The 16,204-nt window shown below is 42.5% G+C and overlaps 2 protein-coding genes across 2 annotated transcripts; both read left to right on the top strand.

The window, feature by feature from the left end:
* Positions 1 to 6,712: 6,712 nt before the first annotated feature.
* Positions 6,713 to 12,476, top strand: LOC145398708 (uncharacterized). Its single transcript, XM_080271510.1, has 3 exons — positions 6,713 to 6,843; positions 8,937 to 9,084; positions 11,421 to 12,476. The coding sequence occupies exons 1-3, from the start codon at positions 6,713 to 6,715 to the stop codon at positions 12,474 to 12,476; spliced, it is 1,335 nt and encodes a 444-aa protein (XP_080127636.1).
* Positions 12,477 to 12,850: 374 nt separating this feature from the next.
* On the top strand, positions 12,851 to 13,504 carry LOC145398707 (uncharacterized). The gene has a single exon (XM_080271509.1). It carries the CDS (start codon positions 12,851 to 12,853, stop codon positions 13,502 to 13,504), a length of 654 nt encoding a protein of 217 aa, XP_080127635.1.
* Positions 13,505 to 16,204: the final 2,700 nt, after the last annotated feature.

Below are 16,204 nucleotides of genomic sequence, written 5' to 3'. Positions count from 1 at the left end.
TGGTGCAAAACGACTGTGTGGGAGCAGGTTTCTCTCTCTCTCTCTCTCTCTCTCTCTCTCTGTGCGCATGCTCTCTGATGCCACGCTGCTCTCACCGGAAATGGTCGACCTTGGGAATCGTTGTCACCACGTGAACATGGACACACTTGCTCAAGCTATTGTGTCAGAAAATAAATGGAAAACAGAAAGATCTAAAGATAAATTTGAAAATTGCCTCGGTGGTTAGCCACAAATTCGGCCTCCAAAGGGCAGTTCCGGCCATCCCAGCCTCGAAGCCATAACAGTAGACTCGGAGGCCAATGCCACCATGTCTATATTCTTCTCCATGCTAAGTTACCCCTGTACCCCAATTTTAAGCCTCCTTGGGGCTCCAGTATGGCCTGCTGTAAAATTACACAACATACAGCATAAATTGACTGACAGTTTAGGAGTGTAGACTTAACAAATTTAATACAACTCGCGTGAAATGGCAGTTTCAGCTAATCTAGCAGCAAGTGCTAAAAATGTCGAAACACCATGAAAATTCCTGTGCGAGGAATGACAGTACAGTTTCTTAATCAGTGCGACTTACTCGAAATTTCTGAAGGCTAAAGTTGATTTCTGTAAGACAAAAAAAAAAAAAAAAAATCTTCAAATAGTGCACCCATAGAAAATCCCTGTAGTGGAGGGGTTAATATCGGATTAAAAGCATTACCTGAATTTTGTCAGATCATCGTTGATAATGGCGATGAGTGAGTCAGTGCGAGAGAATGTCTTGTGAAGGTGATGAAGGGTGTGGAGGCGGTGGAGAGGGAGACGAGTGAAGGCAAGGAGCCTCGTTGTCTGAATTATCAGGAGGTGAGTTTTGAAGGAAGACTCGGCAAAAGTGGACAGGAAATCTGGATCATCACTCACCACCACCACAGTCATGCACCAAACCACCTCTCTCAGCTGTAAATGACACCAGTTTAATAAGAAGGTTGTTTAGAGCTTCTGATATCACGATGTTATCTATCTGTCTATCTATTGCCAGACGCTTTAATCAGTTATACGGGGTGGCCACAAACAAATCGCCTCCACGTCACCCTGTCCCCCGCCATTTCACAGCCCTGCTCCCAATTCACACACACCCTCTCTCATATACCTCTCCACTTCATCCCTCCATCTTATCCTTGGCCTTCCCCTCCCTCTCTTCCCCTCCACCTCACTCACATACACTCTCCTCATCAGTCTCTCAGTCTCCGTCCTCTCCACATGCCCAAACCACCTCAGTGTGCTTCTCCTACTGGTCCCTATCGCAACCATATCCACACCACAATGCTCTTTCACATCCTCATTTGTCAGTCTGTCTCGCATGTGAACTCCACAGGCTCCTCTCAAATAACTCATTTCCTCTGCTCACACTCTCGACTTGAGTCCCTCCTTCAAGGGTTGTTAATTTTCTGTTTTATATCTCCCAAGTTTCACACTGTACGTGAATGAGTTTTTAGGTGTATTTCAAAACATTAAACGTTTTCACTTCGACTTCATAACCAATTGAACTTGGAAACCATTTTGTTTAGAATGTCTTCATGCCACTTGCAGAACTAAGCATTATACAGTCACAGTCGGTAAAGCTGACCCAACTACCATTGCTCTATTGTGCCCTTTCTGCCAGGACGTCATAGAGGGCTGGTACCGGTTTGAAATTTTAGGTTTTAGAAGGAATGACGGGCTTAAGCTAATGATGAAAGATGAGGAGGGAGTTAAAACGTGTTGGCAAAAAGATCTATCAATCTATCTATGTATTTATAGCCAGACGCCTTAATCCGTAAGGGGTGGCCAGATACAAATTTCCACCAGGTCGTCCTGTCCCCTTCCATTTCGCTGCCCTCCCTCCAACTTACACTCCCTCTCTAATCAGTATACCTATCTACTCGATCCCTCCATCCGATCTTCGGTTTCCTCCTCCCTCGCCCCCCCACCACGTCACTTCCGTACACACTCCTAGTTAGTTTCTCACCATCCTCTCCATATGGCCAAGCCACCCTAATGTATTTCTCCTGACGCTTTCTATCACATCCACATCGACAACACAACGCCCCTTCACTTCATTTGCCAGTCTGTCTTTTCATGTAACTCTTAATGCTCCGCTCAGATAGCTCATTTCCACTGCTCTCACTCTTGACTTGTCTGCTTTCAACCAGGACCCAGCTTCGCTTCCATTCGTTAGAGTGCAGATCACAATATTGTCATGCAGCGACATTTTCTGCTTCCATGCCCACTTACTGCCGTCAGGGAATAAGAAACCTTTATTCCCTCTTGTACCATTTCAAGCACTTAATCCTCCAAAATTCCATCCCCACTCATCACACTTCCCAAGTACTTAAATGCACTCACGGTTTCCATTTCCTCACTATCCAGCCACACTGCCTAGGTAAACTCTTTCACCTTTGTCTTCCAACTTGTACCTTTCCTCCTGCCTGAAAGTTTGTTCTCATTCACCCTGTCCCAATGAACAGTGACCATTCCCAGCCCACTTACCATCGCTTAATTCCTTTAACACCCTGTATCTCTGTAAGTTTTTGAGTCTATTCCTAACACTCAAAAAATTAAAGCATTTTTCCTCCCACAAGCTTCTTTCTGATTGTTGGTATGGGTTCCTACGGGGACGCTCCACTGACGATCTTATAACCTGCCTTTCAGACTCCAAGTCATCTTCCTCTCGGGACTTTGGCGAAAGCTTTGACACTGCACTTGACATCTCAAAGGTTGTCGATCGAGTCTGGCAGAAATCTTTAATATCCAAAATGCCCTCTTAATGGTTTCTATCCTTCTATCTGCGCCTTCATCTCTTGCTTCCTTTCTGGTCGTTCTATAGCTGTTGTTGTGGATGGCCACTGTTTGTTTCATAGAGCCATCAGTAATGGTGTTCCACAGGGCTCTGTCCTGTCACCAACTCTCTTCTTCTATTCATCAGTGACACTCTAAGCTGTACATCTAACCCTATCCAATCATATGCTAATACTCCACTGATAACCTTTCCATTCGCTTCTCTGAGTGCCCATCTCAGCAGTTACTTCAGCAAACAAGAGATGAAACCATGGCACACCTAATGTCTGACTTTGCTCATATCTCCGATTAGGGTAAAAATAATCTTGTTCTATTTAATGCATCAAAAACTCAGTTCTTACATCTTTCAACCCAACAAAATCTTCATAGGAGTATCCTCTAATTTTTAACAACATCCAACTCAATCCTGCATCATCTTTAAACATACTTCAGGTTTCATTCTCTCAGGGTTTATTTTGGAAAGATCATATTACCTATCTTCTAAAATATCCTTCCAAGAGATTAGGGGTGGTACGCCGACTCTGTGTCTTCGTTACCCCTGCACAGTTGTAGACTTTCTTCACAGGTTTCTTCACTCCTGCATACAGTACAACTCTCACGCATGGGAAGGCTTCCCACACATAGCTCTTCTCCACAAGGTGGAGTCAAAGGCTTTTCATCTCATTAACTCTCCGCCTCTTCCTGGCTCCTTTCAACCTCTGCCTCTTCGCTGCTCTCTTGCATCTTGTCTCTTTTCTATGGTTACTTCAATGGTCATTTTTCCTCTGAACTTTCTTGTTGCATCCCTCCATCATCACGAAGGGTGTGCAGCACTCATCTAGCAGCAAGGTCTCATCCATTCTCTATCCAACTCTCTAATGCAAAAGCTAACCATTACTCCCAGTCCTTCATGTATGCAACAGGTTGACTCAGGGACTGTCTCCCTCTTTCTAGCAACATCTTGTGGCTGTGTTCTTTGACCTTGAGAAGGCTTATGACACTGCCTGGTGCCATGGCATCCTCCGACAAGTTCATGCCTTTGGTTTAGGTGGTCGTCTGCCTGTGTTGCTTGGAGACTTCTTGTCTTATCGTGTGTATCGGATTCGTGTGGGTTCTACCCTCTCTGCTCCACTGTGTCAGGAGGGTGTCCCACAGGGGAGTGTCTTAAGTGTTTCCCTTTTGCCGTGGCCATCAATGTTATCGTTGACACTGTGCTTGCTGGGGTATCCTCATCCCTTTATGTGGATGACTTAGCTATATGGTTTTCTGGCTCCCACATGTCTGTTATTGAGCGGCGTATGCAACTTGCCTTGGACAAGATTTCTGCCTGGGCCACTTCCAAGGGCTTTCGTTTTTCCACTTCTAAAACTGTGGCTATGCACTTCTGTAGGATGAGAAGGGTACACACGGACCCTGATCTCCAGTTTAGTGGCAGGAGACTGTTGTGTGGCAGAGGCGAAATTCTTGGGCCTGACGTTTGACTGCCGTTTGACATGGGATTCACACTTGGTAAATCTTAATACATCATGTATGAAGGCTCTCAATCTATTGAGGGTTCTGTCCCATACCTCTCGGGGTGCTGATTGGAGGATGCTTGCATTTGTTTCAGGTTTTTGTAACCTCCAAGCTGTCAAATGGCTGTGAGGTATACTCCTCTGCCACAGAGTCCAGATTAAAAACTCTAGATGATGTCTATCATGCTGGTCTTCTTCTCACAACTGGGGCTTTTTGGTCATCTCCAATTCCCAGCTTGTTGGTGGAAGCTGGTGTGCCTCCCTTAGATCTACTGGATCAGTCTGTTGCAGCACGGTGCTGGCTCTGGATTCGTCGATTTCCAGACTCACTTGTCTGTGAGTGTGTGATGAAACAGTCTTGTTTTTTGTATTATAGTAGACACCCTCGCATGCTTTGCCCATTTGGCTATAGGGTTTGGAATATTATGGAGGAGTTTGGTTTGTCAGCAGTACCTGTCAGTCCTGTTTGAATCCCAAGGGTTGCGCCATGCATATTGCCCAAGGTAACTTTCTGCAGGTCTTTTGCAGGCTCAAAGGATTCTGTCGCTCCTCAGTGTCTTTTACAGTTATTTTTAGAACAATCTTCTAATCATGATGGTTCTGTACCTGTGTATACTGGTGGCTCTAAATCCGCATCTGGTGCTGGTTCTGGAGTGGTATTTCCCAATTTTAGCCGTGGAGGTAGTCTTCCTTTGGTTGACTCAGTTTTTACTGCAGAGTTGTCAGCTATCATTTTAGCCCTGAAGTTGGTGCTTGTTCACCCTGACAATTATTTTACTACTTTTAGCAACTCGTAAGGGGCGCTTTTGGCCCTGGACTCTTTTAACTCTTCCAATCCTATAGTTTTAGCTATCTTGGAGTGGCTGTTCCTCATTTGTCGTCGGGGGAAGAGGGTGGATTTTTGTTGGATTCCCGCACATGTTGGTGCGATGGGCAATGAGAAGGCAGACGCATTGGCCAAGGCTGCGGCTTCCCAACAGCCCCAAACTGAGTGTCTACTACCTGCTTCTGATGTAACACCTTACTTGCGGTACGGAATTCATATGTGTTGGCAGAGACACTGGGATGGTGTCGCTTATAATAAGCTGAAAGAGGTCTTTCAGAGAGTGGTTGTGCCAAGGCTTCTCCCTTCCATGCCTCGGCGATTGGAGGTGGCTCTTGCTAGGCTTCCCATTGGGCACTCTCGGCTTAAACATGGGTTCCTGATGAGTGGTGAGACTCAACCGTACTGTGATGATTGCCTTGTTTCGCTTTCTGTTCGTCACTTGCTGGTCGAGTGTCCAAGTTTGGAGGACTTGCGTCACAGATTCCTCCATATGCATAGAGGGGCAGATGGTGCCTACTGTCTCTCCTCAATGCTTGGTGGAGCCTATAGCGATTTTACTGATGTTTTTAGTTTTCTTCAGGAAGCGAGCCTCCTTCCACTTTTATAAGTAATTGATATTTTCTTTTAACTATTCTTTTATTATTTTCAGTGTTTTATTTCTAGTAATAGAAATTAACTTTATTTTGAATATGCACTATTTATTTGCTGCATCTTTAAGCTTGTTGTCCGGTGGCATATGAACCTGCAAGTTGTGCCGGCAGTTTCTACTACAATCAATCAATCTCCCTCTTTCTGTATTTCCTAATGCCCGTCATTTAAATGCAGTGTGTCCTAGCATCTCGAAATGAACTGATCTTGGATACGGCTCCCTGTTATCTTGTTTTAGTTTTTGCTTGGAGGGAACAATCTTGCAGGCTTCTGGCCTTTAGTTCCTTCTTCCTTGCATAAAAAACTATGGATTCAGTGACTTCATTTCTTTCGAAGACCACAACTTTACTCTCCCTTATATTCACCTTTAAATTTAGTTTCTTATACCCACCCAAGCTCATTCGCCAAGCCTACTTGTAACGGGGGTGGGGGGTGATGCCTGATTCATAGCCTTTCCGTAATTAGGATACATGAATGGTCACAATCCACTACAGGGTAACAGTGAAGCCAACCGTCGGGGTGTTATGCAGGTCTCTTTAGTGGAATATGAGGAGTTGGGCATTTTAAACTCCAATGACTTATTTCCATAGCTAGACTGGGACTTTTACTGCCATTGATTTGTCCTTATCTTCAGCTCATGCTGTTTTAGATTTTATCTAGGATGTGTTGCCAGACCTATATGGCAGTGACCATTTTCCATTACTCATAACTGCTAGTGCAGGTGGGCCTCAGCCTCGTCTTCCTTGCTGGCTTCTAGATAAGGCTGACTGGCCACTTTTCAGGGAATTAAGTTCCATTGCCCTTTCTTTCAGTGATCTTGGCTGTCTTACTGAGGTGGTGTCTTATTTCACTGACGTGTTGCACTTCGCAGCCCTGTTTTTTATTACAAGAATGAGGGGTCAGTTTCCTAAACGTCCAGTTCCTTGGTGGAACTATGCAGTTCAACAGTGATAGCCAAACGAGTCACCTCTCGACTTCGTCATCGCCTTGGGGATCCTCAGTATTTGATGGTGTATTGGAGGGCACGGCTGGCAACCGGGGCATTCAAGTCATTCCTGATGTCAAGTTTGTTGGTGGCTGATGGTGTACTTCCCATGGACTTGCATTGCCAGTCATTGATGATGAGGTGTTGGTATCGTCTTCACTGCATTCCAGAATTTCTTGTGCCATCATCTTCCAGGATTCTCAATCTTCTGTTTATGAAACCTGTCCTAGTTTCTTGACGCCCTTTGGTTACAGGGTCCGGTCTGTACATTAGCCATCTGTGTTCCGAGACTGACAGTTTGTCCACATTGGATCCCAAGGGTGAGTTTTTAGTAACTTCCATGTGTGACATTTTTAATTCCCGTTGTGTGTAAAAAGGGCTCACTTCCCTCTCAAGTGTCCCTCTGCCTCTTTTTAGAACATGTCTCCATTCATGAGGCTTCTGTCCCCGATCTATAATGACGAGTTTAAGACTGATACTGGAGTGGGCTTTGGTGTTGTTTTCCCTTTCTTTAATGCACCACATCCCGGCAGATTTTTCACCAATGCCCCCCCCCCCACCAATCCTAGCAGTTATTTTATTTATTTATTTATTTTTTCTAAAACCTCCGCTTTTGAGAGAAACATTGAAAGTTCGGAGCGAAAGTGCTCAGGTGAGTTTAGAAATACAAATACAGGGAACAGTACCCTCACCTTTGTACTGTGTTCTCTCAGGCCAGGCTCCACAGAAGACGTTTTCTTGGGAGGGGTAACTATTCCAAACCACTCATTATTGTAAATATTTATTTATTTGATATGAATTAATTTGTAGTACAAGAGTATATTGGTTTTCACACAATAGTATATGTATCATCAGAGACGATATGCAGAATTAGTGCAGTGTAATCTGTTCGGAAGGTTTTCTGTTTCTTTAGTAACAAATTTTAATATGTTATTTCATTAAATAATATTATATAAACATTGTGTTGGGCATATGGAGAGAATGGATAATGAGCGATTGGTGAAAAAGATAACTAGATCTGATGTGAGAGGTGTAAGGCTGAGAGAAAGACCACGAATAGGATGGATGGATAGTGTGAAGAGAGCACTGGATGTGAGAGGGATGTCTGTTGAGCAAGGAAGAGTGGCTGTGCGTGACAGAAATAAATGGAGAGAAATTGTGAATGAATAAGTGATGATGCAGCCCTGAGGGGATATTCTCCCGCATTTGGTCTGATCAGCTAGTCAGGTCAGGTGCGGGTAAGAGGATGGGTCTGCTATGATGTGGCAGGGGTAAACCAGCTCTGCTGTCGGGGCCTGCTGCGGATGTCACTGATTGCATTGTGCAGTTGACCCTTGTGCGGTGTGGTGCGGTGAGGATCTGTCCGTTCTCCCCTTGGGGCTAAGATGCGAATGAATGTGTTTGAATGGATGAGTAAATGGGGAGTGTGTTGTCCTGTCTCGGCTACCTCCCTTTCCTTGGGGGAAGCAGCCTAGGTATATAGATAGATAGATAGTTACCTATATCTGATTTACTTTTGTATGTAATTTGTTTTTGTGTAATGGGATTGTTTTAGTATTAAGAAGTACGATCTTGGGAGGTAACCTCATGACTATGGAAACACAGTAGGCTAGTTCTAGCAAGGCAGCCGTGGTTGTGACGTGGAAGCCGGCTGCTCTGGGCTGGTGATTTCTGAGTAGAAACCAGCGCTTGTGCATATGGATTCAGGACTTGTAATGTAGGATGAACAAATTTGGTGCTATGAGTGATCCAGTATCTTGATGGGTCTCCAGTGGCGGGAGGTACTGTGTAAGTTAATGACCTGTTTATGTTTACTGCAGTGTACTGTATTATACAACTGTACAGATTTCTTCTCAGTAGTTACCTTACGTGTGTGATAGTCATGCAGCATGTATAAATTATTGTATGTATTCTTACGAATGATACTTTGTTATATTGCAGTGAGGCATATTGTTGGTATATTGATCCAGGATAGGATATGTGAGAGATGATCTGAGATAGGCTTTATTAACTGGTATTAGGTCACTTAGTTCAGGGTACTGGGAAGCTAGTTCGGTGTTTAGGGTATTGTGAACATTTCAGTATTGGTGTGTTTTGCGGGTTGAAACGTCATCAATAAAGTTACAACAGCCTGCTCTATATTTCACTGGAGTCAACCTACATTTCAACACAGCTTCGAGATGGATGTTGAAAAGGAGTTACAACTAGCCAGGGAAGCCCGCACGTTGGCCAAGAGGAATTTTATTAGAAAGTGTAATCTTTTTAAAGACACAGCCAGTCAAGAGGAAGGCGATGATGTGTTAGCTGACGTGTGTATGGAGGTATGTGATGCTTACTCGAGAGTTTAAAAGTGTCATGATGAATATGTATCACTGCTTTTGAAAGGTGGTAATGAAGAATGTGTTATTGTGGAAGCTGAGAACTACATTGATGAGCTAGCAAGGACAAAGTTTCAAGTGTTGTGTAAACATAGAAAATTAATTAAAGTGAAAGGTGGAGAAAAGGAGTCTGGTGACAAGGATAAAAGAGTAAAGGTGAAATGTCTTCAACCTCCAGAGTACAGTGGTGAGATAAGGGAGTATTCCAACTTTAAAGATTATAAGAAGTTAATGGAAAGTATTTTTGATAAAGATCCATATGCATTAAGATCCTGTCTCAGTGGGATAGCACTGAGCTCAGTGAAGGGTGTAGAAAATGATTATGACAAAATGTTTGAGAGGCTGGATGAGAAGTTTGGAAACAGCTGCAAATTAGTAGAGGCTGTGATCTGTGATTTGAAATCGATTAAGTTTGTTAGTGAAGGGGATAATAAGGGTTTTTTGAAAATGGTGGAGAAAACTGAGAGGTGTTGCTTGGATTTGAAAAGAATGGGTTTAGAAGGAGAAATTAATACGGCAAACATGGTGAGTTTTGTGGAGAAAATAATGCCCGGAATGCAAAAGCGTGAATGGATTATTTGGTCTGAGAAACACAGAAATACTGGAGATCTCTTTGAGAGATTGATGGAGTTCTTGCTAAGAGAAAAGAGAGTGTTGGAGTATATGGATTCAAGTGTAAGATCAAGCACGACAGGCAACAAATCACTGTGTCACAATGCTATCAGTGATGTAAATTATGAAAGAGGAATAGATGATGTAATTGTATCTGTTCAGAAACTTCAGGAAGACCAAACTGAACTGAGGCAATGTTTAACTCATTTAACATAAGCTATATCAGACTTGGCAAAGAGTAGAACTGATCAGGAAACTTCTCAGCCTCAGAGAATTAGGTGCTGGCTACATGATTCTAACACACATAATACATACAATTGTAAAGAATTTAAAGACATGAGTAATGCTGATAAAGTTGAGGCAGTCAAGCGAAACCGTGTATGTTTCAACTGTCTTAAGGGATATCATGTGTTGAAAAGGTGTCAGTTAAGGAGAACCTGTAACATGGTAACCACTGAGGATCAGAGGTGTGGCAAGTATCACAACCCCTTACTTCACGATGACTATGTTGATGGACTCTTGTTTTACAGAGCACTGTCTGTGAAATCTGAATTAAAGATAAGAGAAAAGGCACTTCTGATAAGTAAACTATATGCTGGTAGTAGTAACTTGCCTCTGAACACTTCGTGGGATCCAGGAAGTGACAAACCTCTTGTGAAATTTGCTACAGCTTCCAGATTGGGTTTGAAAGGCAAAGATGTGAGTTTGTCAGTTAGTAAGTTGGGAAGAATGACAGAGCGGTTACAGAGTAAGGTGTATGTTATTCCCATAACTGACTTGGAGGGTAAAGTTTGGCATATAACTGCCTATGGGATCGAAGATATAACCTGAGCTATTTGTAAGGTGGATTTGAGTAAGGTAGCAGAATTGTTTGAAGACATTACAGTTGATGACTTACATAGGCCAGAGGATGATATTGATTTGTTGGTAGGTACGGACTGGTGTAGCTTAATGACTCAAGTTACAGCATCCGTGGGAAACTTACAACTTATGCAGAATATGTTTGGTTACTGCATTCGTGGATCACATCCAAAGATCAAATTTGAGTCAGAAAAGGAGACTAGGTTTAATGTCACTGTGATTCATTTTGCTAGTACAGTAAAACCAAATGACATAAGTGTGGAAGATACATTAAGTCTGAAATTGAATCTGGAAAGATGCTTTGAAATTGAAGGTCTAGATACTTACTGTGTCCCTAATTGTGGTGGGTGTAAATGTGGCTCATGCGCACTAGGGGATAAGAATTACAGTATTAAGTAGGAAAGGGAGTTGGCGATGATAAGTGAAGGACTGAATTATAACCCAGAATGGAAGTGTTAGAGTGCCAAATATCCATGGATTAGAGAACCTGAAGAACTGCCTAATAATGTAACTGCTGCGATTGTTAGAATGAAATCAACTGAAAGAAGACTTGAGAAATTGGGATCAGAGTATTATAAGATGTATGATGACCAAATTCAGGATATGGTAAATAGAAATGTGGCCAAAAGGTTATCAATGAAGGAGATGAACGACTATGAGGGACCTGTACATTATATTCATCATCATGAGGTTCTGAAACCTAGCTCGAGTTCAACTCCGGTCCGCATAGTGTTCAACTCGCCAGCCTCCTATACGGGCCGGATGTTTTAAATAGCCTAGTTGGGATTCTAATAAGATTCCCCCAGGAAAAAATTGCATTTACTGGAGACATCTCAAAGTTGTACAACTCTGTAAAGCTGGGATTGTTAGAGCAGCACACCCATAGGTTTCCCTGGCGTAAGATGGATGTCAAGAGGTCTCCTGATCATTATGTTCTAACAGCAGTGGCATTCGGAGACCGACCTAGTGGTGTAATTGCTATGACAGCTCTGAGGAAAACCGCTGAAACGTGTGAAACAAAATTTCCTAAGGTAAAGAACATTGGAAGTAGGAACTCGTATGTGGATGATATTGTACATAGCTGTGAGGATGTTCCCAAAACTAAACAGCTAATGAATGACATTAATCTAGTTCTGTATGAGGGCGGTTTCAAAATTAAACACTGGATTATGTCAGGCAATAAGGTAATGGATGAAGTTTTGAATATATTGGACAGTCGTGATGAAAAGGTTCTTGGCTTGAACTGGGATCCTACAGAGGATAAGTTTGTTTACAAGGTTAAGCTGAATTTTTCTAAAAGGATTAGGAACATTCGTGAAGGTCCTTGTTTGAACAAGTCAGATTTAAAGAGCAGACTACCAAGGGTTTTGACCAAGAGAATGGTGCCGAGTCAGGTAGCAGCGGTGTATGATCCGTTGTGGTTGATTGTCCCCTTCACGTTAACTCCAAAATTGTTAATGAGGGAGGCTGTAACGAGCAAAAATAGCACGGGGACTGTGTATGGATGGGGTGATGCAATGCCAGATAGGTTGAAGGATAAATGGAGTAATTTCTTTAATGAGATGTATAAACTGGAGGATTTATCATTTGCTAGATGTGTCAAACCTGATAATGCTGTTGGAAATCCCATGCTTGTAATTTTCTCAGATGGTAGTTCTCTGGCATATGAGGCCTGTGCATATGTGAGATGGGAGTTGGCCAACGGGTGTTTTGAGTCATGCTTGATTATGGCTAAGAACAGGATAGCCCCGGTCAAACAACTGACAATACCTCGCTTGGAACCGTGTGGTGCAGTGTTGTCATGCCGATTCCATATCCTAACTGAGAAGGAGTGTGGAAGTTTCAGTCTGTCATGCACATAGTTGATTCATCTATAGTTAGAGCACAGATACAAAGAGGGTCTTACGGGTTTGGCACCTTCATAGCAAATAGAGTTGGAGAAATACAGGCTAAAACAGATCCAGGTGATTGGTGGTGGGTTAGAACAGCGGAAATCCAGCTGACCTTGCTACTCGACCGTGTCATCCTAATTATCTATGGTGCAATTCTGAGTGGTAGAGAGGATCAGATTTCCTTTCATATCCAATCTGTAAGTGGCCAATTAGTAAATCCTGCAATGAAGAGTTGCCAGATAGAGTAGGTGTTGTTATGACGTGTGTCCAGAAGGGATCTAGAACATAATACTGAACTCATAAGGATAGACAGGTACAGTAGTTATAAAAGGCTTTTGAAGGTTATGGCGCAAGTGATTGGAGCGGTTAGAGCTAAATCTTTCAAGGCTGCATTGTATCAACCAACTCCTGATAAGCTTAAGGAAGCAGAGACATATTTCATCCGCATAGAGCAGAAAACCTTACAACAAGATTGGAAAAGGGCATATCGGAGACTAGGACCCAGAATTGATAGTGAAGGTATAATCGTTGTTGGTGAAAGAATGTCTCAGTGGCTTAAAGAAAACTGGAATCAGGATTCCTTTATTCTCATGCCATCCAAGAGTCAGATTGTCAAGTTGTATATACAACATCTGCATGGGACAGATCATGGAGAAGTAGAGTGTACCTTAGCAAAGCTGCAAAGTAAATTCTGGGTCCCTGGTGCCCGACGATTGATTAAGGCAGTGAAGAGTCAGTGTGTCATCTGTAAAAGGTTAGAAGCAGTGACTGTTGGTCAGAGCATGGGCCAAATTAGTTCCGAAAGACTAAATCCTGCTCCACCGTTTCATCACACTTCGTTGGACTTGTTTGGACCTCATGCTATCAAAGACACTGTAAAACGGAGGACTGTTGGTAAAGCGTATGGTATCATTTTCACTTGTCTTGTTACCTGCGCGGTGTACCTATTCTTAGCTGACAGTTACAACACACAGAGCTTTCTGACTGCTTTTAAGTGATTTGTGTCAATTAGAGGATATCCTCATACAATACATTCAGATTCGGGTACCCAGTTGGTAGCTGCGAGTAAGGAACTGAAAGTCATGAGGCAGAACTGGTATTTATCAAAGATCATGGAATCAAGTGCTGATAAAGGTACCACTTGGGTATTTAATAAGTCTGCAGAGGCTCAATGGCAAAATGGTTGTAGTGAAGCTTTAATTAGATCGATTAAGCGAGCTGTCGCCATTGCAATTGGAGATTCTAAACTGACTTTTGGAGAACTGAAAACTGTATTATTCAAAGTGGCAAATCTTTGAATGAGAGGCCGATTGGCATGAAACCTGGTGCTGATGTTGAGATGGGCTCTTATTTATGTCCGAATGATTTGTTGGGTAGGGCTAGTGGTAAAGTGCCAACAGGCATGGTAAAGGTGGGACACAATAGTACCAAAGGTAGGCTAGAGTTCATGGATCGTATTGTCAATAGTTTCTGGAAGAAATGGCAGCGAAATTATTTTCCAACCTTAAATTGTAAGACAAAAGTGGCACGTGAGTCAAAGAAATGTTCGTCTTGGTGACATAGTTCTTCTCAAAGACAAAGATGCGGAGAGAGGAAAATGGAAACTTGCCCAAATAAAATCGGTAGAGCCGAGTAGAGATGGGAGAGTAAGAGATGTTACTGTACGTTATAAAATTCAAAGACCGGGAAGTACCTATAATGGCCAAGAAGATATTTGTGTAAAGAGGTCTGTGCATGAGTTGATTGTTGTTGCCAGTAGAGAAAATGACTTATATTGGGCTGGGGAGTGTATCGTCAGAGATGAAATGCAGAATTAGTGCAGTGTATCCTGTTCGGGAGGTTTTCTGTTTCTTTAGTAACATATTTTAATATGTTATTTCATTTAGATAATATTATATACACATTGTGTTACCTATATCTGATTTACTTTTGTATGTAATTTGTTTTTCTGTAATGGGATTGTTTTAGTATTAAGAAGTAAGATCTGAGGAGGTAACCTCATGACTAGGGAAACACAGTAGGCTAGTTCTAGCAAGGCAGCCATGGTTGTGACGTGGAAGCCGGCTGCTCTGGGCTGGTGATTTCTGAGTAGAAACCAGCGCTTGTGCATATGGATTCGGGACTTGTACTGTAGGATGAACAAATTTGGTGCTATGAGTGATCCAGTATCTTGATGGGTCTCCAGTGCCGGGAGGTACCGTGTAAGTTAATGACCTGTTTATGTTTACTGCAGTGTGCTGTATTATACAACTGTACAGTTTTCTTCTCAGTAGTTACATTATGTGTGTGATAGTCATGCAGCATGTATAAATTTTTGTACGTATTCTTACGAATTATACTTTATGTTGCAGTGAGGCATATTGTTGGTGTATTGATCCAGGATATGATATGTGAGAGATGATCTGAAATAGGCTTTATTAACTGGTATTGGGTCACATAGTTCAGGGTACTGGGAAGCTAGTTCGGTGTTTAGGGTATTGTGAACATTTCAGTATTGGTGTGAGTTGAGTTTTGCAGGTTGAAATGTCATCGATAAAGTTACAACAGCGTGCCCTAGATTTCACTGGAGTCACCTTACAGTATAGGCGATATAAGCGTTGTTCACTCACCAAACACATCAACATATGGCATCTTCCTTTACAACGTTACCTCCTCATCACTTCTGCTTGTTTGTTGCACTGGCTTGATTCTTCCTTGTCCTCCACCTCGGGAATCACTTTTGCCTTGAATTTCGTCATTGGAGAGACCACGGTGCGATATGTCTTTACTGGACAGGTCACTGCTAACAGGTGAATTGCCAAGAAAATGGCGTGAGGGGAGGGAGGGGGGTTCAGGTGGGGTCAGGCATTATCCCCGGTTAGTGTTGGGTAGAGGTAAGTCTCCCACATGTGCCTACCAAAAATCACCTGTGAAACTTGAAAAATGACTGACCTCGCAATTGCTAAATGTATGGATACATCATGGGGTGTCACCGTAACAGAATGTGGTGACGTATCCATACATCAATGGGACGCCTCGGGTTGATAATGGTGGTAGCCTTCTTGGTATATTCTTCTGTGTATATGGCGGAATTTACTGCGATTTTATTTGCTCTCAAAATCATGTTTACTCTCTCAATCTGTTTTTCTGATTTTCAGTGACTCGTATAGTGCTCTGTCTGTGCTGGAGTCTTTTAACTCATGGATTGCAAGCTATAACTCAGGCTGGGAAACATCCCATCGCAAGCCAAAGCTCAGGCTTTGCTGGCAGTGCATCACTGCTAGCTACTCCACCCCTATGCAAACTTATGCATGGCGCTATGCAAAGACAGAGATTTTTTTTCTTTTCACCAGATGATGCCCGGGATGTTTATCTTTAAGTTTATAATAAACAAGAACAACTATTTTTTTTTTTCACCACTCCCCTGTGTAAACTTAAACATGGCCCTATGCAAAGATGGAGAGAAATTATCTTCTTTTTCACCAGATGATGCCCTGGATGATTATCTTCAAGTTTTTCAAGTTGATAATAAACAAAAATTAAAAAACAAAACTTTTTTTCCTTCGTTTTTTACACACCACGGGATGGGATAAAAAAGATAATTGTGCAATCCACGAGTTAATGCATCCCATCCATTGGTTATATAAATTTTAAAGTGGCATTCTCTCCTTGGCTGTCGTGGCCGTCATGTGGATTCTGTTGGGTTCCCTTACCAGTTC

The sequence above is a fragment of the Coenobita brevimanus genome, chromosome 46, assembly GCF_032717465.1.
Source record: "Coenobita brevimanus isolate Jiangsu-jjx chromosome 46, ASM3271746v2, whole genome shotgun sequence".
Taxonomy (NCBI): Eukaryota; Metazoa; Arthropoda; class Malacostraca; order Decapoda; family Coenobitidae; genus Coenobita; species Coenobita brevimanus.
This window is presented reverse-complemented; position numbering and strand designations above follow the sequence as displayed.